Genomic DNA, 23,655 nt, shown 5'->3' with positions numbered 1-23,655 from the left:
ATTTGCAGTAGGTTTGATACCAAAGTACAGTATGACTGACTTTTTTTTTCCTTAAAATACTCCAGTCAACTGATGGCAATATATATATATCCAGCCTTGAATTCACCTTAGAATCATAGAATTTTATTAGATTGAAAATAGTTTAGAAAGAATTTCTCAGTGTTTGCTTGTTCGACTGGACATTAGCAAAGGACTTCTGTAGGCTGAAAGACATACGTAGCAAACGTGGACATTTCCAGGCACCTTCTGAATCAACTGTGTATAAGCAGAGCCACCACCAAGGAAGTTTTTAAAAGCACAGCAGCTGCTTCCATGGCACATGGCACCAAAGGAACTGCCAAGGACTTTGCAGTACCTAGAAACTGTCTGATACAAAGGCACTCGTCAATCTTTGCTTCCTGTCTCAGTTGTCATTTTCCGTATGAAGTATTAAATAAGCCCTGATGTGAAAACAGAAAGTCAGCAGAACTTTCTTATTTGATAAGGAACTCTGGCAGTTTTTCCCAAGCTGCCGGAGTTGGAAACCTCAGTTACTGTCCCTCTCTCCCACCTCCCCATTTAACCCTAGACTCTATTTCCTCACTAAAAAATCAATATTAAAAGAAAGATTTAGCTTTCGTGAAACTTTCTGTTGAACTGAACACTTTGTTGCTTTCATTTCTTTCTTTCCTTCTAGTCACCAGCAATTCCCAGTAGTTTTAAGGAAAAGAGACCATGAGTTACTGCTGAAATGCTTCTGTTGGATTTGATTTGATTTTGCTTGTGGTGTTCCTGTTTCCCCATCTGGATTTTGCAGACCACAAGTATATTTCTTTATCCAGATAGAATATTAGACAGAGCTATTGCTATTGTGTTGGTGGTATTCTCTCTGTTCCAAAGAAATGCCATTTTTGAAATGAGCAAGTGTTGAAAGCCCGTAAAAGATGAACTGATAGCTTCTGAAGTCAAGCAGTGCTGTTTTAACCATCATATTATTTTTTTTTTTTTTAAGATTTTATTTTTCCTTTTTCTCCCCAAAGCCCCCCGGTACATAGTTGTATATTCTTCGTTGTGGGTCCTCGTCATGTGGGACGCTGCCTCAGCGTGGTCTGATGAGCACTGCCATGTCCGTGCCCAGGATTCGAACCAACGAAACACTGGGCCGCCTGCAGTGGAGCGCACGAGCTTAACCACTCGGCCACGGGGCAGCCCATCATCTTATTTTTTTAACCTTTTTAATCAAAATCATGAATATAAAAATAAATTTTTCTTTATTTATCCTACTTTACCTAAAGATGTTTGCTTTTTCCTCTGATTTAATCAATCAGTTGATGGATTAAATGCTAGGTGATAGACACTGGTTATATCAAGATTAAAGAGAAAATATTTGCCTCAACAAGCTCACAGCGGTTTGAGGAAGACAGACAAGAAAACTGAGTTTAAATGCAGGATTTTGATGCTCTTAATAGAGGTGAGCACATAGAAGATGTGCCCGTGAATGTAACAATGAGGCCCTCTGTGAGACGAGGAGAGAGAGAGAAGCCCAGGAAAGGTAGAAGTGACTCCGTGCCAAAAATCGAGTGGCTAACTCACGGGGCAGCGTGAGCAGAGACGGGGTACCTGAGAGAGTAGGGCATGTGCCAGAAGGCGTTTCCCAAACTTTGCTGAGAACTGCTCAGTAAAGTATCTTTAAAAGTTTTGAAAACTCTCAAACTTAGAATAGGTGACCGTGACACTTTTACAGAATGTTATGGCTGAAAATATTTGTTTCTTCCAAAGTAGAGCGTGGAACATTGTGCTATGATTATGTCAGTGTTTGGGTGGTGCCAATTTTGGCCCTGGCTTATTTTTCTTGGATTTCAAGTGAATACATCAGTCCTCTTTTTCAAATTTCCTCTTTATTCAGTTTGAGTGAGCTTCCTCCAAAATTCTGTAAACATTATTAAAAAGTCAAGAGTGAATGACTCTTCTGGAGTCCTATAATTTGTTTGACGGAATAGCAACTCCTAAATAAGTGATGTTCAGCATCTAGAAGGCTCTGTATCCTTTCTGATGCTCTTTTGATTTACTCCTTTCCTCTGACAGATAGGACAGGCTGGGGTTCTCATTGCACAGGTGGTAGAGGAGGAGAAAGAAAGCCCCCAGGACTCAAGATACTAATGTCTATGCTCATAATGGGTGAAACAAAAGAATCTGGAAGCACTTACACCAACTTATTTTCTCTTAAATATTATTTATGAAAAAATACTTTAGCAACTACAGAGGATTTTTAAACCAGAGTACAGTCTCAGTGAGTTTTTCTTGGCCATTAACACAACCATGTGTGGGGCTGGCCCCGTGGCCAAGTGGTTAAGTTCGTGCGCTCTGCTGTAGGCGGCCCACTGTTTTGTTGGTTCAAATCCTGGGCGCGGACATGGCACTGCTCACACTGCTCATCAAACCACGCTGAGGCAGCATCCCACATGCCACAACTAGAAGGACCCACAACGAAAAATATACAACTATGTACCGGGGGGCTTTAGGGAGAAAAAGGAAAAAATAAAATCTTTAAAAAAAACCAAAAAAAACCAACCATGTAGTCTGCATGTTCTGTGGTAGAGTCAGTTTCAAATATTCAGTCTCATTAAACCCATACACCATCTAAATGACCTGGAAATTCTCATTATATAGCACTCATATTATATTTCACAGGCCATCTTTCCTACCCAGAAACAACATACAGAAAATATTTGTCAGCCTTGGGTATTAGTATTTAATGGGGAATTATTATTATTATTTTTTTTTGCTGAGGAAGATTAGCCCTGAGCTAACATCTGTGCCAGTCTTTGTCTATGTTATATGTGCATCACCACCACAGCATGGCTGATGAGTGGTGTAGGTCCACACCCAACATCTGAACCCACGAACCCGGGCCACCAAAGTAGAGCACACCAAACTTAACCACTAGGCCACAGGGCTGGCCCCTTAATGGAGAAAATATTATCATTATATGTCAATATTAAATTTCTAAACGATTTTTATTCTAATAATTTTTGCTAAAGCCAGTGCCGTTAATGATGTATTAAAACTCCTGAATAATCTTGTTTTAAAAAAAGTCTATTTTTTAAAAATGAACACTGAGGGGCCAGCCCCATGGCCAAGTGGTTAATTTCACGTGCTCTGCTTCAGCGGCCCAGGGTTTTGCCAGTTCAGATCCTGGGCGTGGACCTAGCAACACTCATCAAGCCATGCTGAGGCAGCATCCCACATACCACAACTAGAAGGACCCACAACTAAAAATATACAACTATGTACCGGGGGGCTTTGGGAAGAAGAAGGAAAACTTTTTTTAAAAAGAAAGAGCTAGTTTAAAAAAAAAGTGAACACTGAAGTATGTAAGGGAAAAATGGTATAATATCTGAGATTTGCTTTAAAATGCTTTCACAAGGAAAAGAACGAACTGGAAGCAGGGCTGGATGCAGCAAATGTAGGAAAACCTTGATAATTGTGAGTCTGTGATGAATACACAAGGTGCAGTCTATTCCCTCCACTTTTGAGTATGTTTTAAGTTTTTCATTAAGCCTACAGATAGCAATGTTGCTACAGTGTTAATACATAAACTTATTCTATAGATTTTTTTAACATAGAAATTCTAGGCTTACTCTCCTAGAATTCGTAAATTATTTCGCAAACATGCCTGTGTGTATTACATTCCTTCCTCGAAGATGACTGTACTTTGTCTCTTTTGCAGAGTGGCCTGACCCCACTCCATTTGGCTGCTCAAGAAGACAGAGTGAATGTGGCCGAAGTCCTTGTAAACCAAGGGGCTCATGTGGACGCCCAGACAAAGGTATACAAAAAGAATGTGCCCACACCAACTGCCATTTTTTGACTTCTGTGTGGAAGCAAGTATAATTTTATAGGGAAAAGAACAAGTCTTCCATCATATCTTTTATACACAGTATTTCAAATGTGTATCTAGGCAAGGGACACCAAAGTCTCTGGTTGTGGTGCCCCAGATGCTTTTATCTTTGATGGCCTGGGTACTTTATCCTAGCTGCGCATCACTATTCTCCTGTGTTCACACTCTTGATCTTGTTACAATGGATCCGTCCTTCAGGGGCAGAGTGTGAAGCTGATACCTTTCTTAGTTTTTGTGACTGACTAAAAATATGCATATAGAAAAATTTATCAGTAATTTGTGACCTCTAACTTTGTTCAGGCATGGTCTATGAAAAAGGATTAAATTATGTTTTATTTAATTATTATCCACTTGCTAAATTCCTTATGGTGTGTGTGGTTATTAGGATCTCTCTGTCTCTCTCTCTCTCTCTCTCTTTCTCTCTCTCCTTCTCTTTCTCTGTCTGAGCCAAAATATAGCTGTCTTTTCAAAAAGAAAAAAAATTGCTGATTAATCTCATGTAATGCCACAATTATAAACTCAGATAAGAAAAATGGATGTTTTGTGTCATCATCAAAGATATGACTTCATATTCTCATTTCTCTGAACATTTTCTTTTGATGCTCAGTTTTCTTACCTCTTCATATCAAACTTGTTTTCTCTACTCTAAAATATGACTTTTCTTTCTTTCTACGTGTCACATTTTTGACACAAAAATGAATGTTTATTAAGTATTGTGAATGCAAACATTTTTGTGTATAATATAGATAGATTCTGAGGCGTATGGACCGATCTTGAAGATATTAATAATATAGAAGATTGCCCTGGAATTAGCCAGGTGAAAAGGGACTGCAGACCTCAAAATCAGACTGGATTTACCTGACAAGCACAGAGGGAGCAGCCCTGTGTAGACCTCACCCTTTGGACATTGTTCTGCTCTCTATGGCTGTGGCTGCCCCACCCATACTGTGCTCTATTAGAAAGAGGCTGCCCAAAAGACACCTCACCAGGCAAGATCCTTGATGCTTTTTAAACTCTGTTAAAATAGTAAAGCAGATATGATGCTCCCTGGCTGGGATGGCCCTAGGTAGAACTGTAGCAAAGACTAACTCTCCTCCACTCCCCTTTCTGAAATGCCTTATGCCCTGGAAGTCTTTGTGGCTTCATTTGATGGCCTGGTTACCCAGCTCTCCTTTCACTCAGTTTCCCTCCAAAACTTTTCGTTCTAAAAAATCTCATTGTCCTTAGCCTTGAATGCCTTCCTAGGTAGCTGAGTATTTAACAGAGAAACCAATAAAGGCAACAGTAGTGGCTGAAGGGTTTCTTGTTACTTTTTATTTTGAATATCAAAGCATTTTTAATTCTGAAAAAAAAATCAGACTGTATTTAGCTTATATTCTTTATTTCGCTTGAGTATTTTCATCAACGAAGAAATCTCTACTTTAGAAATTTGCAACTTCATGGTAAATATATTCACCCCATGTCAATTTCATTTACACACACACACACACACACACGTACATACACATACACACACACACAGAGTTAAACACTTTTTTTGGTTACCTCTTTCTTTATAGATTAAAAATTTTAGAAGGCATGGACAGGGTTAAGTTTCTCAAAATTTTTTGCCCCAGCATGTCCAAGGCACACAGCGGCATTCAGTCAGGAAGTATGGCAGTGATTCCCAAGGGCAGGTTGGGAGGAGAGGAAATGGTGCTATTAACCTTCTGCTCCCAATTTGCACACATGGCCCCTCAGTTTAGGAGTCTCAGGTCTCTACCAGGGTTTCCTCCTAACCCAGCCCAACTCAGGTCACAGTCAGTAATCATTTTTGTACTTGGTATTATATTTTTGAAGCATGTACCTTTTCCTGCTCTTTTCAAGTGGTGCACTTTGGAAAGCATCTCTCTGTCTCTTAAAAAATTTTTTCCCTTCCCTTTTCTTCTCAGCAAAGATCACAGCACCAAAAGTAAGTGAGGCTGTGATCATCCCATACTTGAATAGAGCAGAGAGAGATGAGATGGGTTGCTTGGACTTGCTCCTTAACCTTGTGAACAAGAGTTTGTTATATCCCATGAACCTCCAAATTCTTACTAGTAAAGAGGACATCCCCAGGCAGCCCACTGGTGGAATGTATGGTACCATTCGATTCATTAGCTTAAGTTAAAAAATTGTAGTAATGACAACATCAAGAGCTCTTTTCTCCTGTAGGGAAAACACTAGAAAATCCTGAAATGGCTTTTGCAGGCTTCCCACTGGCTTTCCACCCCTCTGCACCTCCTCCTCACTTTGTATTTGAAGTTCACCAGATCAGTTCAGACTAAATTGTGCTGCTGGCCACAGGATCTAATAGCCCATGTTGTTCAGCTGAAATGAAGCCATGCCTTTTGCATTTTAAAAGGATAATCTCCGGGAGCATTTTATTTAGACCATCCTGAAACATACTGAAGAACTGATTCTCAGCAGTACTGATTAGTGGGTTAATCGTTAAATTAGATTTATTTAAATGTGTGTAAAATCATGAAAAGTTTTTATTTGATACTTACTCATTTCCTGTTCATTTCTAGAGCTCCTGTGAGTTGCCAAATTCTTACCTGGGTGATATATTCTTTGTCCTCATTTCTAAATAAAGAGACACAGATGATAATAACAATGACAATAAAAATAGCAAAATTTATTACCTTTTCTCTATATCTGATATTGTTCTAAGCACTTTACCGTTACTAATTTGCTTAATCCTTGCAAATACCCCATGAGGTTGGTAAAATTAGTATCTTTATTTTACAGATGAGGAAACTGAGTCACAGATAAGCAGTTACTTGTGTAAGGTCACATAGCTAATTAGTACAAAGTCTGATTTTGACCCCATATATAATTAAATAATTTTAGAGCTACTGGTATTAACTGAATTTTTTACAAAGTTGGGGAGTGTAGAAGGAAACTATCACTCGTTCATTATCATAGGAACATTAGAAAAAATTGGGGGCGTATCCCAAAATACTGCTGGAAATTAAGATCTCAGAGGGCCTTAATGTGCCAGGCTAAGCAAGTTTAGCTTTTTATCCTATTTGCACTAGGAAGCCTTGGAATGTTTTAAACAGAAGAGTGATAAGATCAGACATCTGGTTTAGAAAGATCCTGGGAGAAAATGCAAAGAATGCATTGGTAAATGAGTTGGTAAAAGAGCATGGAGCAGGGGCAGTTCGAAGGCTGTTGCTGAGGTCTAGATGAAGAATAAAGAACAGATTGACAGATGGAAAGCTGACAAACAAGAGAGAAATTTAAGCAATACTTAAAGAAGTACTAACAATAAGACTTGAAGACCCTGTGTATACAGGGACTGAGGGAAAGTGAGAAATTCAGGATGAATCTAAGGAAGTGATTTCTGTAACTGGGTGATCATAAGTACCGTTCAATGAGACAGGACATAAAGGAGAAGCAGCTGGCTGGGGAAAGGGGACAATGAGTGCTGTGCATTAGGTGTTGAAGTTTAGATTACCTAGAGGCCTCCCAGATAGAAAAATCCAGCAAATGACTAAAGTTTTGTTCTGGGTTATAGGAGGGAAGTCTGGACTAAAGATCCAGATTTGGGTGGTCAGAATAAATGTATTAGTTGAAGTTGTGAATGTGGATGTGATAAATTGAAGAACAGTGTAGAGGAAATCACAGACAAAGCCCCTGGGATTAATGATAGTTTAAGGTAGTTGGAGGAGGTGGAAGAAGGCCTGACAGAGGAGAGGAGGGAAATCAGGAAAGAATATGACATGGACTCCAAGTTACGGAAGACTGTCAAGGAAGGTGTGTCAGGTAAAGACACACTCAGACACATGCACTGGATCGGCAGTTGGGTTCTTAGAAAGCAGTTTCTCTGGAGTAATGGAGATGGTGAGATGTGGGGAGAATGGGAGGAAACGGTGAGTGAAGAGGACTTTTTTTCAAGAAGCTTTAGGAGCATATGGACCTAGAAGGGAGAGAAATATTTGAAAGGGGTGCTTTTTGTTTCCAAGAATGGAAACGTGAATGTTTGTAGGCTGAGAGGAAGATGCCAATAGAAAGAGAAAAGGTTAAAGATGCTACAAGGGGTATCAGAAGTGGGATAGGCTGGGCTGGGGATAGAGATGGCAGTTTTTGCCGTTCTTATGAAAAGACTCTTTCATAATCTTTGACTTTTCTCTAATACCTGAGAGATTTTTTGTTTGTTTGTTTATTCCCACACTCATTTTTGAGGTGAACAATAAAGTAGAAAACCATAGGATAAAATTTTCGACTTTTTTCTCCTTTTTAGTGTGTTGAGACTTTCAACCATACTACCTTCAAGAAATGATACTGAGAGTTTATCTTCAGAGAGTTTGCTTTCTAAAGGAAAAATTCCTGCACTTTTTCAATCTCAATTCGTTATACTGAACTAAAATTATGAAAAAGCTATTTATAAAAATATCTGACAGCCTTCCATGGATCTTTACCTGCCATATTATCAAGTAATATTTAATGTAACATGTGACAATGGAGAGATGTTCCTTAAAACAATAGCATCAACACATAAAAATTGAAAAAAAAGATGTTTTAACTGAAATAAACAAAATCAGGGAGTAATTGTAGTTGAGTGGGTGTGTTCACTGAAGAAGACGATGCCAAGTGCAGGGATGGCCAAGGACAGACTCCTAGAGAGCCGCAGATTTTAGGGGGCAGGGTGGCGGGAACTAAGTGTGGATTTCTTACTCCCTCCCTCTCAAACCATGTTATGTGGGGAGGCACCCAACTAATGCTCAATAAGATATCATGCTCGGGCGCCACAGATCAGAAACACCAGCCAGAATATTCCATCTGCGCCTGTTTGCTCTTCCTATGCAAATACAACCTTTCAGTGTGGCCTGAGGGAGGAGAAGACTGAACTTCAGCTTTTAATGATGGTATATAGACAACAGTGAAAAAAGAGGCAAAGACTGCTCAGTGATCTGAACTATGACTGTTTCTTAGATATTCAAGAAGGAATAGTTGGTCTTCCCCAAATTTATTGCTGCCAGTTGGAAGGAATTTCTCAAATCACATCTCTCAACTCACTTGCCCAAGTTGCCATTTTTTGTGACCCTCAATGAATTTTGTGACCCTCAATGAATGGAGCAGTCCCAATTTGGTTTTCCTGAATGCAAATTGAAGCTTCTTGGTCATGCACATGTATTTTTAATCAAAAAAAAAAGAACTTTAGTATTTTTGGAACAGTAAGAAGACCAGTGTCCTACAGCACAGCAAACAAGGGAGAGACTAGTAAGAGATGAGCTCAGAGACTTAATGGGTGGGAGCTGGGGGTAGGTGGGAGCAGGGGCACCAGGTCGTATTGGTCCTAATAGTCCATTATAATGACTTAGGGTTTTACTAGGAGTGAGATGGGAAACTGTGAGGATGAGTAGAATCTATACATTGAATACTTTAAATGATTTAATACCTAAGAAAATCTAATTAATACATTTAGCACAACAGCCATTGGAAACTATCACAACATTGCTTAGGCAAGTTCACTAAAAACTTCGAGTTCCTTAACATTTAGATTTTTAAAATATTTTCTATATTTTTTGATTTGAGATCAATCCTCTACCACTAATTTGGAGAATAATGTTATTTCAATCAGTTAAGCTAATTGTACTGAGAACTGATTGGAGAAAACTATTTCCATGCCTCCCTCACTAAGCAGCCTTCTGATCCCTAATGCAGTATCCTGAGTTCCTCAGCACCAAGAAAGAACCTGCAAAGCAGGCAAGTAGATTCTGGTCATATAAAGGCATATCCTTCACTGTGCATGAAGTGGCTTTAGGGGTTGTGAGTCGGGCTCATATACATGTGGTTATGATGAGCTTCTCAGCAGGAGTCTTCTCAGCATGGGGGCACTGACAATTCAGTCTGTGGAACAGATCTTGACCAGAGTCAGCTCTTTAGGGCAGCACATCTTTGGTGAAGTGTCTTCACCTTGCACAATTGGCTGTGGTCTAGGCATCCCCTTTTCAAATTCCAAAAAACCCATTTGCAGGAGTATATATTTGGGGGAAGGCTGCTGTAACAAGAATACCATAGACTAGACACACCTTTATTTCTCACAGTTCTTGAGGTTGAGAAGTCCAAGATCAAGGTGCTCGCAGGTCTGCTGTCTGGTGAGGGCCCTCTTCCCTGTTTGCAGATGGCCGTCTTCTCTTTGTATCCTCACATGGCAGAGAACAGAGAGAAGAGGCAAGCTCTCTCCTGTCTCTTCTCATAAGGGCACTGGTCCCATTCATCATGGCGCCACCCTCATGACCTAATTACCTCCCAAAGGCCCCATCTACAAACTTTGGAGAAACAGGGACATTCAGTCTATAGCACAGAGTCACCATACAGACACATTAGTGCCATGAGATATGAGATACAGACCCTTGAAAACATGGACACCGGCCCCCCTATGCCCATTTAGAAATGTTCTAAAAAGTCAGTGCTCTCCCTTTCTGTGATCTGGTGCTGCCAGTGTCATCGTAAATAGAGATTGAACAGGGACCTGAAGTATCTAGAATATCCTTATTTTTAAAAATACTTATCTGAAATACACACACACACACGATATATATGCTTTATAATAGATAGAACTTATAGCCCCTCAGGGGTCAGTGGATATTAATTTGAAGACCAATCCATTGCTTTGTCTCAATCAGTGGTATGCAGACTGTGGGACTCTAGTTACATAGGAAGGAGTCTAACTATAGCATGTGTACCTAGATGAGGTTCATACTGCTCAGACCTCCTGAACTCACACCAGCCTCTTCTGCTTTAGTGTTTCTGTGCTTCCGATCTCTGTCATGCAATCTGATAATCATCGACTGCCTTGCATTATCATTTAGCCACTTCATGTTTTTTAACCTCTATTTTAAAGAGTTTTTGGAGAGTGATGTGTTCAGTAAGTTCCAGGACAAGTCTATCCACAGAACACTCCTCTAATCCTGAACAAGAAGCCACTGAATCAGTCTGTCTAGGCTGTCGATTGCTCCATCTTTCCTTCCTATCTTTAAAAGTTGTTATGAGAATAAAAGGAGCTGATGCAAAGCTGTTATGAAAATAAAATGAGGTGATGCAAGAGAGAGCGCTTTGGGAAGTTAAATAACTGTTTACATGTGAGATGGTGTTGTTATATATACCTACGACTAGCCTGAGGATTATCAGGGCTTGTTTTTTTGATACAGGGAAAAAAAGCTATTTTTGCCAAGCTCAAAAAGAAAGGTTAAATAACAATTTTGCTTCTATTCAGGATAGCTCTTACTAAAAGTATACTCATGATGTTTCCTTTTTAAAAAAATATAATTACAGATGGGATACACACCACTACATGTGGGCTGCCACTATGGAAACATCAAGATTGTTAATTTCCTGCTCCAGCATTCTGCAAAAGTTAACGCCAAAACAAAGGTAAACTCCTTTCTCCTTTGTATCCACCAAAATCGTTGATGTTGTGTCCAAGGAAGGCAAGAGTCATTTCTTCCATCTTCCTTCTACAGAATGGGTATACACCGTTACATCAAGCAGCCCAGCAGGGACATACGCATATAATCAATGTCTTGCTTCAGAACAATGCCTCCCCCAATGAGCTCACTGTGGTAAGGGCGAAGGGCCAGCTAAGGGAAGAGGGAGGGGATGGGCCTGGGTGCTGGTGTCTTCTTACGTTTTTTGTTGTGCATCACTGTTCCTCTTTTACTTTCATTAGTAGGCATAAGCAGAGCATTCCATACAATGAAGGAAAAGGACAATAACTATATTGTTGTGAGCTGTCCAGAGAGGGAGAAATGTGATTAGTGTTTCATACTTAAAAATTACTAATCCTTTGCCACCTGGTAGGAAGTATCTATGTATATAACTAGAACTACAAGTTTGTTTCCTTGATTGCTTAGAACATTAAAAAGCCTCTTGGATTCCGTGTGTAGCAGTGCAGACTCTGTGGGCTGAGTGCGAACAGGTTAGGTGGGTTTTGTGTAAGGCATGACTCTCATGAAACAGCATTTCATGTATGACAATGGGATGGGACTGATGAGACACAGGCCTTACCTTTTGTATAGACGAAATGTGTGGAAACACACAGGCTCGGAGACATGTGGAATGACTTCTTAATTCTTTGTTCACGTTTCCCTTCTGCCAGAATGGGAACACTGCCCTGGCCATTGCCCGGCGGCTTGGCTACATCTCAGTGGTCGACACCCTGAAGGTGGTGACTGAAGAGACAGTGACCACGACTGTAAGTAATGGATGCTGGACCCCACTGCCCTAAGCGCCAGTTCACAGACAGTAGAATTTTCTAGAGTTTTTCAGAGATGAACCTTCTTTCCTCCATTCATAGACTAAGTGCCATGTTTCCAAATGCTGTCACTTCATTGTTGGCAGTCAGCATATCAAACTCATTTCTGATTTTAAGAAAAATTCAAAACATGAAAAATTCCTTTAGTTCTATGTAAAGCTAACTGTATTTATTTATTTGTTTTAATATAAATTATTTTTAATGAAATGAAGGCAGAAATGTTTTAACATCCTTCTTTGGCAATGTAAGAAAGTTGAAAAGTCTCAGTTAGTTCTTTAAAATGTTTTAACTCACAAATGATGATGGATACATTGGTATTATTATAAAAAACAACTTACATCGTTATAAAAATAAAACATTAGAGATAGGATCAAAATTGATTTTACCACCACTCTCAGTCCTCTTCCATTCACCAATTGGAGTTTTCATAGGAAAAACAATAGGATGTTTTATTAAAATTTAAAGTAAATCTTTACCAGGAGGTCTTATTGCATCGCATACGTTTTTACAAGCTGCAGCCTCTAGGACACATCATTTCATTTCAACCCAATCTGGCGCCATTGAACCACTTCGGGATTTGGTAATTTTGGAATCAAGAGCAGCTATTGCACCATATCACAGGCTTATTTGAGTTATTCCTGACTCCATGATTCAACACACAGGCCTAAGATTGACTCAGTACAATGTAAATTTAGGGCTCTAGAACATTTGGAATTATCAGCTCTGCCTCTTTTTGTTACCTACCACCTTCCAACATGAAGGAAGCCGTAGTTAGCATCTGCAAACAGTTTGTATACACAGTGCTTCATATAAAGAACATGGGTTGAGGGGCTCTGTAGCTACCTGCAGGCTTTCAAACAAAGCCTGCGGATCACAAGAGAAAAGTTTCGTAATGCATAAAAGAGACAACATTAGCTTTAATGGACTGTGCAGTGGCTATCAACCTGCGCACATTTCTAACCTCAAAGTATAGTTTGTGTAAGAGACAAATCCCCACATAGTGCTTTCATATACCTTGAGTATTTCATTATCTTAAACTTTATTATTAAATTCTCAAGAAAAGAGTTTGAACAAATAATGTTTATTAATGTTAATTTTATAGATATTCCATGTAGCTCTCTCTGGAGTGGGGAAGGAGCGGGGGAGGACAAGATGTTAAAATGGCCAAGCGTCACAATGCTAGAAAAGATTTGAAGCCACTGCAGTAAAGATATACACTGCTGTTTCAGTGTTAGAGAATTGAAACTTGTATAATGATTCAAAATACAAATCTTATTTGATTGAATGTAAATGAATTTCTCACCCGTTAGGAAAGTTCAAAATGTTTATTCATATCAAAAAAGCTTTAGGAGAAAATAAAAGTACAGACAGAGAAAGTAAAGTTACAGCCTCAGGAAATTAACTCAAAGTGAAGGTTTTCGAGGCCCCAGTTCCTAGTGAAAGACAGAACATAAATGCGAGCCACGCCATTTCACTCTCAATGTCATCAGCCGACTTGGTTGGTGACTTTTGGCAAGAGAGAGAAGACAGGACCCAGGCTAACAGGAAAGGTCCAGTTTGCCTAATGAAGTAAATGAGGCTTCCACAGAGCGAGATGCTCACATTGACGAGAAACGCATCCATCATAGTCTTTAAGACTTACTCCAGCATTGTGGTATTTGAGACTTAATTTCAAGCTGAGACACCACCTTGTCAGCCCTGCTTCCGACATTCCATGTAGTCTAGCTTAGACCAGGACTGACACAATTCAGGGTGCAGTCTATGATCTTAAGCTCACTGAACACAGTGCAGCCTTCACCACAAGTGGATCTTTGCACAGCCAGTTACTGGAGCCCCAGCAGCCATTGTCTCCATAATCAGACTTCAGTTTTTCAAAAGCCTTAAAAAGAAGACTGCATCTTCCATATGAGTACAATGTATGATGTGGCAATTCTGAGAAAGATGCTTTAGTTAGTGACATTACAATCACGGCAACATAGGAAACGGAGTGGCTAGAAGCTGATATTCAAAAGATATGAATTAAGCTGTTTAAATTTTACTGATTAAAATATTCAGTTCCCCTAATAGCAGTGAGCAGAGCACATCTAGCACTCAGTTATTGGTTTCCAATACCATTCTCTAGTAAAGGTCAGAGCTCCTTGAAGAAATGGCTGAATCTAGAACTGAGGCAGGAAATATACAAGATCAGCCTGGAACATCTTGTAATGCCAAAAAGTAAGCAATCCTCCCCCCAGAAATAAGTAAATAAACAAACACATGCACAAAATGATGGGGATATGTCAAAGGGACTCAGGAATCAACTGAAAGAGTTCCCGATGGCCAAAACTGGAACAATTTGAGCAAAAATAAATAAAATAGTATTGGAGTATAGCGCAAAGTAGAAGATATCCATGAGTCTATACTGATACAAATAAATGATTAAATAAGAAGAGACAAATTTCTCAGGCAAAATCATTCCAAATAATTTATGAAAATTCTTCACCTTTAAGGAGGTGGGATATACTTCCCCTCTGCTGAAATGTGGGTTGAGCATAGTGACTTCCTTCCAAAGAAAACAGTGTGGAAAGAGGTGGAATAGAGTAACTTTACAGTGGAGAAACCTGACAAACACTGTGTCAGACAGGTGACCAAGGTCAACATCAACAGTGGCAAATCATGTTGATGATATGTACCCTTGATATGATGGGATGAAAAATAGCACTTTACCTCTGCAGTCTTCCTCCCCAAAGCATATAACCACAATCTAATCAGGAAAAAAACAGGAGACAAATCCCAGTTGAGGAACAGTCTACAAAATAACTGACCAGTTCACCTCAAAACTGTCAAGGACGTTAAAAACAAGGAAGGCCTGAGAAACTGTCACAGCCAGAGGAGCCTAAGGAGGCATGACAGCTAAAGATAATATGATATCCTAGATGGGATCCTGGAACAGAAAATGGACATTTCGTAAAAACTAAGGAAATCAGAATAAAATTAAAATACAGACTTTAATTAATAATAATATATCAATATTGGTTCACTAATTGTGACAAATGTACCATACTAACATAAGACGTTAAAAATAGGGGAAATGCTTGCTACAACACAGATGGACCTTGAAGGCATTCTGCTAAGTGAAATAAGCCAAAGGAAGACAAATACCGCATCATCTCACTGACATGTGGAATTTAAAAAACAGAACAAAACAAAAAAACCCACAAAAAACTCTGAACTCATAGATATGGAGAACAGATTAGTGGTCGCCGGAGGTGGGGGGTGAGGGGTGGACAAAATGGGTGAAGGTGGTCAAAAGGTACAAACTTCCACTTATAAAATAAATACTGTAATGGACAGTATAGTGACTATAGTTAATACCATATTGTATATGTGAAAGTTGCCAAGAGAATAGATCTTAAAAGTTGTCATCACAAGAAAAAAAAAATTTGTAACTGTGTGGTGATGGATGGTCACCAGACTTATTGTGGTGATCATTTTGCAATATATAAAAATATTGAATCATTATGTTGTACACCTGAAGCTAATGTTATATTTCAACTATATCCCAATTTAAAAAAAGAAAATATAGTAAAAAAAAAAAAATAGGGGAAACAGTGAACTCTGTACTATCTTCACAATTTTTGTATAAATCTAAAACTGTTCTAAAATTAAAGTTTATTTTTAAAAACTGTTCACTTGCAGTATTACATACCGGAAGAGGCGCCAAACAATGCTTTATTTTAACATGATAACTGAGGACAGGGAGGGTAAATCACGTTTACTAAGTATTGTCCCTAAGAAACAATGAATTTGTACACTTTCTTAGTTTTAAGCCTAGCTTTTTTTCAGTTGCCTTATTTAAATGTGTATCCTCTCTTGTACCGTTAGTCTTTCATATGCTCAGAATTAAAAGACTCATTTTGAAACTAAAACATTGTCATTAAGATTTTCTAGCAAGTATGCTGTCAGTGTCTTTTGGATCAATATAATCTATAGAGGTAAAAAGTTATCAGAGCAAGTAAAAGATTCAGTAAGCTCTTTATAATATACTATTCGTTAAGATTTTGTGGAGATTAAAATGATCTTGCGAATGTAATACCTCTAAAACATTTTTTCATACACAGAATTGTAAAATTTATATAATTTAGGCAATTTTAATATTTTGATTTATTCTAGAAATTCAAATGTACACATAGGAGGAGAAGTGGCTGGCTTGGCGCAAGTAATAAAGACCTATGGCTTGCCATTCTTTTGGCTTATCTTCAGCTAAGGCCCTTAGTGGAATGAGGAGGCAGGTTCATCAGACCATGAAAAAGTATCGCAATGGAGTAGGACAGGCAATATCTCTCTTCTCTTTCCCTTTGAAAAGCCTTATTAGGGACCTAAATGTTTTAAGCTAGTGTGCTTTGCCACTAGAGTTGTTTCTCCTTGTAGTCTTTCTCTGCTGTGTCTATGGTGAGGACCTTAACACTACTAACGGACAATTTTGATGTCGTTTTATACGTGGGGGTATCAAGATATTCAATGCATAAGTCCCACAATAAACCAAATGGTTAATTTAGGAAGAAATGAATAGTCTCATTAAAATGTGCAGTCTGCTCACACTAAAGTGACTGCTTTTTTTTGTTATTAGACTATCACAGAGAAGCACAAAATGAATGTTCCAGAAACGATGAATGAAGTTCTTGACATGTCCGATGACGAAGGTATGAAAACGTCCTTTGAGTTCATAATTAGTAAGAAGGACTGTGGAATTGTTTCCTGAAGAAAGTTCATTGTAAAAATATTTTTAAAAACATTAAAATGCTTTGTTGTAGTATCAAGAGTATGCATTTTTCACCCACTTATACTGTTCACTTAAATCATGCAGTTCGTAAAGCCAACGCCCCTGAAATGCTCAGTGATGGTGAATATATCTCAGATGTTGAAGAAGGTATTTGCAAATATTTATTGTGATGAAACTTAACTACCAGCTTTATCTTCCATTTCTTATCTTTGAAATGTAACACTTCCTTGAGTTACTAACTTTTCATTTTATCTTGAGATTACTAATTTATGTACCATTGAAACAGCGCGTATGTGGTATTACTGATTGTCTTCTTTTAGTCTCTTTGAATCACCTCTCCTTGAACCCATTTTCCCCATTTGAAAATACAAGTGTCACTAATTATCTGGATTACTTTCTATTTGTTTCTATTAAGCAGAAAATTGATGTTTTTATTGTTTACATCTGAAAATCTAGAAAGGGAAAACTGATTAAGGTATATAGCTAAAATATTTTTTATGTAAGAGAAGGTATCCTTATCCTTATAGGTAGGGGATTAAATGTCCATTCTAAGATTTACTCTAAGCTTTGCAGCAAAAGCAGCTTTTGATCTTGAACTAATAAGAAAACTCAGCCTGAACAAAACTCTTTCAAAATATAAATTTTTAATATTGATTTCTTGAAAGAGATCAAAATATAAATGATTGTAGCTATACTTCATGTTCTTAAAAGAAACTTCGTTTTCTGCCTTACTTAAAATCAAGACATGTGACCAGGTCTTGATATAAAGAGATATTAATCAGTGACATCTTTAAAAGTTTCATTGGACAACTAGCATTTTTACGATGAATGAATATTATGAAGATGGCAATTTTTGGAGATTTGTTCAAATAATGAAATGTTTACTTACAGAATTTATATTTATTTTTCTTTGTTGCATTATTTGACTCTCCAAAACTACTCTATCGTATTGCTCCCTCTGTTTGCCATCTCTCATGCAGTATTTTTCTCTTGGGTCAGTCTTACTGTTGCTAGTCTTTCTCTGCCTTTAGGTAATCTTCCCTATTTTAATTACCAGTTCCTTCTTTGATTTGCAAAAATTTTATTGAAAACCTAAATAGTGGAAAAACTTACCTGGTCCAAAGTCACTTTAGCTTTCTCAATGTCCAATGACTGCCTACTGTAAGTGCATTGTGGCTGGGGACTGCATCTAAAAAAGCTAATGCCCTGATGTCTTTTGGGGACCTGGGAGGGCCTGTTTCATTGTTTGTAAATTTTCTTTTGATAAATGTTACAGGCTTTTACTCATCATTTTTCTTTCTTTTTCTCTAAAACATCAACTATATGTTTACCTCTGTTTATCCCCAAACGGATAATATTTGTATCGTCTTTAGAACTTTGAGTAGTATGTCTTACTGTCATATTATATTTCAGTGTCTTCTAATGCAACATTTTTCAGAGTAATTTCTTATGTGCAAAAGGTAAAAGAAAAATGATGTTCTCACATAGATGTGTATACACACAAAACAATGTCAAAAGTACATTTTTCAAATGAAATTATTATGAAATATAATATGAAAATCACAGACCTAAAAACTTGCTAGTTTTTAGAATATCCCAAAATAGCCACACCGATGAGAGGCTAAGTTTGAATGGACTATATAACAGCCTTTACATGTGGATAACTAACTAAATAACTTCAAAAAAGGAGAAATTTTGAATCTCTTAATTGGAAGATAATTCATTTAGCTGTTTAACTAGAAATGACAGTCATTTCCTTTAGGTTTATCTCAGTTTGGGAATTTGAAATTAATAAGCAAATTTTAATTCTCGTTTTATCCATCTTTCTTTAAACTTGGCCATTTGCTTTACGGATGTGTACACGGGCTGTTGGAATCAAATGGCTTTTGATTTCATAATGTTGTAGAATTTAATGTTGAAAGGGGTTGCTTAAAGGTCATTCAATCTGAGCAACAACCATCCAGTGCTGAAATTACCTCTGTAGAATCTTCTGCTTAGGAGGCCCTTTGCCCAAATGCCTCAATGATGGGAATCCTCTCATTCTCAGACTGCCTATTCCATTTTGAACAACTATGACTTCAAAAATTCTTCATTTTATTGAGCATCCTTCTCATTGATTCAGGCTTCTACTCATTGATTCAGGCTCTGATATATTTGGAACTATTTAAAACAAAATCTGCCTCTTCTCTGTAACAATCTTTCCAATATTTAAAAACACTTCCATATTTTTTCTTAGTTTTTTTTCCTCCAGGCATATTATCACCACTTCCTTCCACTGCTCCCTCACCATCATGGTCAGTCTCCTATGTACATTTCAATAAGTCTATATCCATCTCAAATTGAGGTGGCCAGAACTGAACACTATATTCTAGGTGTAGTCTGATTAAAGCAGAGTGTAGCAGGGTTATTGCTTTGTCCATGGAATATATTAAAAATGTATTATTGAAGACTAAGATATTTTGAGGTTATAGCGTACACTTAATTTGACATATTAATATTCCTATCAGCTAAAGTCCCTAAATTTTGCTTGCATGTGCTCCGGTAAGCCAGATTTGCCCTATCATGTATTTACATCATTCTCTGCTGCATAACCTAGCATTTTTATATTCCTCCAAATCCCAAAACAAATCATTTTGAAATTTTAATTCTAAAAGGACCCCTGCAACTTTAATGATAGTTTTTACATCTGACTCACTTGCCTGATAGTCTTGCTGGAGCTTTGCCACTGTAATTGGATTTGGTGCTGCTTGTTTCAGTAAGCCCTTATGGATAGGAGCAAATGTTTATTTCGATGAAACCACAAGCGTGTTGTAGATATCTCTCTCTATAAGAACTAGTAGGACATCATCACACTGGTATCCTTTGGTGCTGAGGCTATCAATGGCTTTTACAAGCAAATCGAAATAATATGCAACGTATACTGCCAATTTTTCTCAAGAAAGAAAAGAAGAATGAGTTTGTAATATGGGAAAATATAATTTTAATCCTAAATTATAAAAATTGAATAAATACTAAGGAAACAGTGTCTTTTCCTTCTCCTTCTTTCTCTTTTCCTGTTTCTTTGTTTTCTCCTTTCTTAGGTCCACTATGAGAAATTAGTAAAGGTGAAAGAGTGTTTGGATTAATTTCACACACACACAAAAAAAATTCAGAAAAACAAGGTTAGACTATGTTATCAATTAATGACCTAGGGGAACAATGGAACCAAGTTACAGAGTTGACAAAGGTCGAAGTACTAGCAACGCAGAGCAGTGGAAGAAAAGGAGATAAAGCAGTCTTCTCTAAGGCAGGGGGGTAAGCCCACACGTTACGCAGGTGAGGGGTAAGCAGAGCTCCTCGGGGGGCAGACCGATGCACAAAGATCTTAATGCTCTACTGTCTTCTTTCCCAGATAATATGTTACATACATATAAAGTTAATCTACATACAAACTAATATCTTGATTCTAGTGCTGGTTATATTCTTATGTTTTGCGAGTCTGTTTATAATTAAAAAGAAAGAAAAGAAAAGATGAAAGAGAGAGGAGAGATAGGAAGAAGGAAAGAAAGGAGAGTGGATGGGAGGGAGGGAGGGACGGAGGAAGGAGAGAAGAAAATTGAAATTAAGGTTCAAGTTGTATTCTAGTTTGGGTACCCCTCCCAGGAGATTTCACAGGTGGCTTTGGTTCAATGCTGATTTTAAATTGTAAATTCCTATAAAATATATTTTGGAAATTTTTTTTACATGCATAAAATGTTATTTTAGCTTGCAGAATTCTAATGAGTTGGGTTATAGTAACAGATTTAAAGACTATAGATGGAACATAATGAGAAATGGAATTAAGCCATGGAAAGTAAAAACCAAAAAGGCAGCTTTATGAAAAAGGATTATGAGACAACTGGGTGAGACAAATGCTTCCTGGGAAGAATTATTTAATTCTTAGCTACTCACAATTTTGATAAGGCTGCAAAATCTCTCTCAGGATCAAATGCAGACACATTTGATCCTGAAAAGAAATATTAAAAGAAAAAAGTAAGAGGCTAAGTACATGTGCAGTAGAAATAATTATTGATAAGTATAGGTTTGAGATATAATAAAGCAATAAAATTTCATCAGATGTTAGAGTGACATCAAGGGTGAGGAGAGTCATGCCCAGCTCACCTTTGTGCCAAATCCAGTGCCCAGTGGAAGCCACAGGAAATTGAATCCACAGATTTCAAAGAATTGAAGGGTGGCTCAGTATCATGTAGCACATGCTCACCATTATACTGATGAGGAAGCAAAATCCAAATAAACGTCGAGTGGCTTGCCCAACCAGCTGAGTGGCAGAGGTGAACAAGAAGACAGATGTGACAATCTGTGGTTTTAGATCACCTCTTCCATGGCTACTCTAACATGATTTGTTTTCTTATATACAGAACCCAAGAATGTATTTTTGAAGTGTCTAAAAAAATGTGCTTAGGAAAAGGAACAAATGCTTTTGGAAATTATCACACAGTAATAGTAATTATTTGTTAAAGACCTTGATGAGACTACAGTGGAAGTGGTATACCTTCCTCTGACCATCTTGGCAAAAGAATATGCAGACCAAGATGCAAATTCAAGTAAAATAAATACAAACACAATTTAGAATAGATTAAGAATTCAAAGCAAGTAGTTTTCATAAACATATCCAAGTATTCTCAGTCAGGAGAGAATAAGTAGAATTTGACTTGGCACAATCTGAAACTCAAAGAAGGAGGGGAAATTACTTTGGGAAACGTGAAGCCGGATATCAAGAAAACAACCAGGAAAACCCCCTGTAGGACCCCCTCCTCACTGAATGCCTCAGACTATCTTGTTATCCTAATCAGACTCATAAATAAATCCGACCATTATGTTTTTAGCTCTCTAGATCTGGGAAGAAGCCTTGGAGATTAGTTTGCTCCCAGGTGGTCCAATTCGGTGGTGGTTGTTAGGCAGAAATTGTTCTTCACCTGAAATTTTAACATTTTACAATACCTATTAAATCATAACATCTAGCATTTTGCCTGATATTTCTCTGCTTGCAATTGACCTTTCAAATAGACACTACCTAATTGCTTGCTACTCTCAGCAATGAGGTCAAAATGAAATACCAGAAGCAGAGACTAAATTATTCTCTGTTGTATCCCCAGAAGCTAGTGTAGTGCCTGGCACACAGCACATCTTCAGTATGTGTTTAGACAGTTGCATCAAAGTGGAGGGAGACTCAAGGAAAGGATGAGAACTCAAGGAAGGGTTTCTGAGAACAGGCAGGATGGAGAAAATTTGCCTGCCATGCTCCCTTTTCCTTCCGTTAAACCCCTGCTCACTGAGACAGTCCTAGGCTATGTATGGAATCGATAAATAACTTTATGAGGACTCGCCCAAGGTACATCTGCATCCCAAAGAATAGTTACTGAATGTAAAAGAATTTCCAGCTAAAGAAAAAGATCTGTGAACTGGGACAGAGGCCTTTATTCTAAAACAGACTCCATCCTATCTTTGCTATCCTATCTTTGAAACTGGAATTCTTTAGTGATTTTCATCCATACATATCCACTTACCCAGCCATGTACTTGATGTTTCCATTTAGATTCTCAGATAATCTTAACTCATCTTGCCCGTAATATACTTCTCCAAAGAGGGTCTCTTCCCACCCTTCTCCATCTCCATAAATGGCTCCACCACCCAAGCCAAAACCCATGGTTACGTGTAATCTCCCTTTTCCTACCACTCATATCCAGGCCATCAGCGAGTCATATCAGTTCTACATCCCGAATACATCTCACATCCCTCTTCTCCACATTGCCACTGGCACCACCCAATCCCACCCACCATTTCTCCCATGGAATACTACAGGAGCCTCTTTACACATCCTCACTTCTACTCTTTCGCCATAGGCCCAGCTTTCTGCAATCTTTTAAAAATATAAATTGGATCATGTTATTCCATTCCCCAGCTTAAAACCCTCCCAAGCTTAGAATCATGTTTTTAAGATTCATTCATGTTGTTGCATATAATTGTAGTTTGTTCATTTTCATTTCTATATAATATTCCATTGTATGCCTGTACATAATTAAGTTCTCCATTCTACTTTTGATGGAGGTGCGGGTTGTTTCCAGTATGGGGCTGTTGCAAACAAAGTTCCTATGTACCTTCTTAGATGTGTCTCCTGGTGCACATATGCATACATTCTGTAGGGCATAGACCTACCATTGTAATTGCTGGGTTGCAGGTTATGCAAAGACAATAGAATTCACCAAAACCAGGTAATGATAAACTAGGATTGTAAAATTAGATAGTGAGGCTATTAAAAAAACAAGGAAAAGAATATCATAAAGTGATTGCCATGAGGAGCGGGGAGGAGGCCGTGTTGGGAACGGGGCTGTAGGAGGCTTCTGAGGTGCTGACGTCCTGTTTGTTAACCTGGATAGTATTTATTCTGTAACAATTTGTTAAAATGTCTGTTTCGGTTTTATGTACTCATCTGCGTGGTTGCTATATTTCATGATAAAGTAGCCTCTCCTCTATATAATACAAATTCCCCCCAAAATAAATACAAAATATTTACAAAAATAAATACAAAATATTTGTATAAACACAAAACTAAAATAAAAACCTCCCAACGCTTTACATTGTACTTGGAATAAAACTCAGGCCCATTCCGTGTTTGCTAAGTCCTGTGTGATATGGCCCCTGGCTACCTCTTTTCATTCTCCTCTCAATCACGCGTTTTGATTTCTTCCT

The 23,655-nt window shown here is 38.0% G+C and overlaps 1 protein-coding gene across 50 annotated transcripts in view; it reads left to right on the top strand.

Moving 5' to 3' along the window:
• The window catches only part of ANK3 (ankyrin 3), a 628,477-nt gene that overhangs the window by 492,481 nt on the left and 112,341 nt on the right, over window positions 1–23,655 (top strand). For 30 of the 50 annotated variants that reach the window (XM_070562793.1, XM_070562893.1, XM_070562704.1 and 27 more), the window contains 6 exons: window positions 3,710–3,808; window positions 11,186–11,284; window positions 11,374–11,472; window positions 12,009–12,104; window positions 16,774–16,846; window positions 17,011–17,073. In XM_070562793.1, coding sequence (XP_070418894.1) covers window positions 3,710–3,808; window positions 11,186–11,284; window positions 11,374–11,472; window positions 12,009–12,104; window positions 16,774–16,846; window positions 17,011–17,073 — 529 coding nt within the window. The remainder of the gene's footprint in view (window positions 1–3,709; window positions 3,809–11,185; window positions 11,285–11,373; window positions 11,473–12,008; window positions 12,105–16,773; window positions 16,847–17,010; window positions 17,074–23,655) is intronic. The other 20 variants (XM_070562763.1, XM_070562721.1, XM_070562847.1 and 17 more) reach the window with 1 other exon arrangement.

Source organism: Equus przewalskii, chromosome 1 (genome assembly GCF_037783145.1).
Source record: "Equus przewalskii isolate Varuska chromosome 1, EquPr2, whole genome shotgun sequence".
In the NCBI taxonomy this organism is placed as follows: domain Eukaryota; kingdom Metazoa; phylum Chordata; class Mammalia; order Perissodactyla; family Equidae; genus Equus; species Equus przewalskii.
This window is presented reverse-complemented; position numbering and strand designations above follow the sequence as displayed.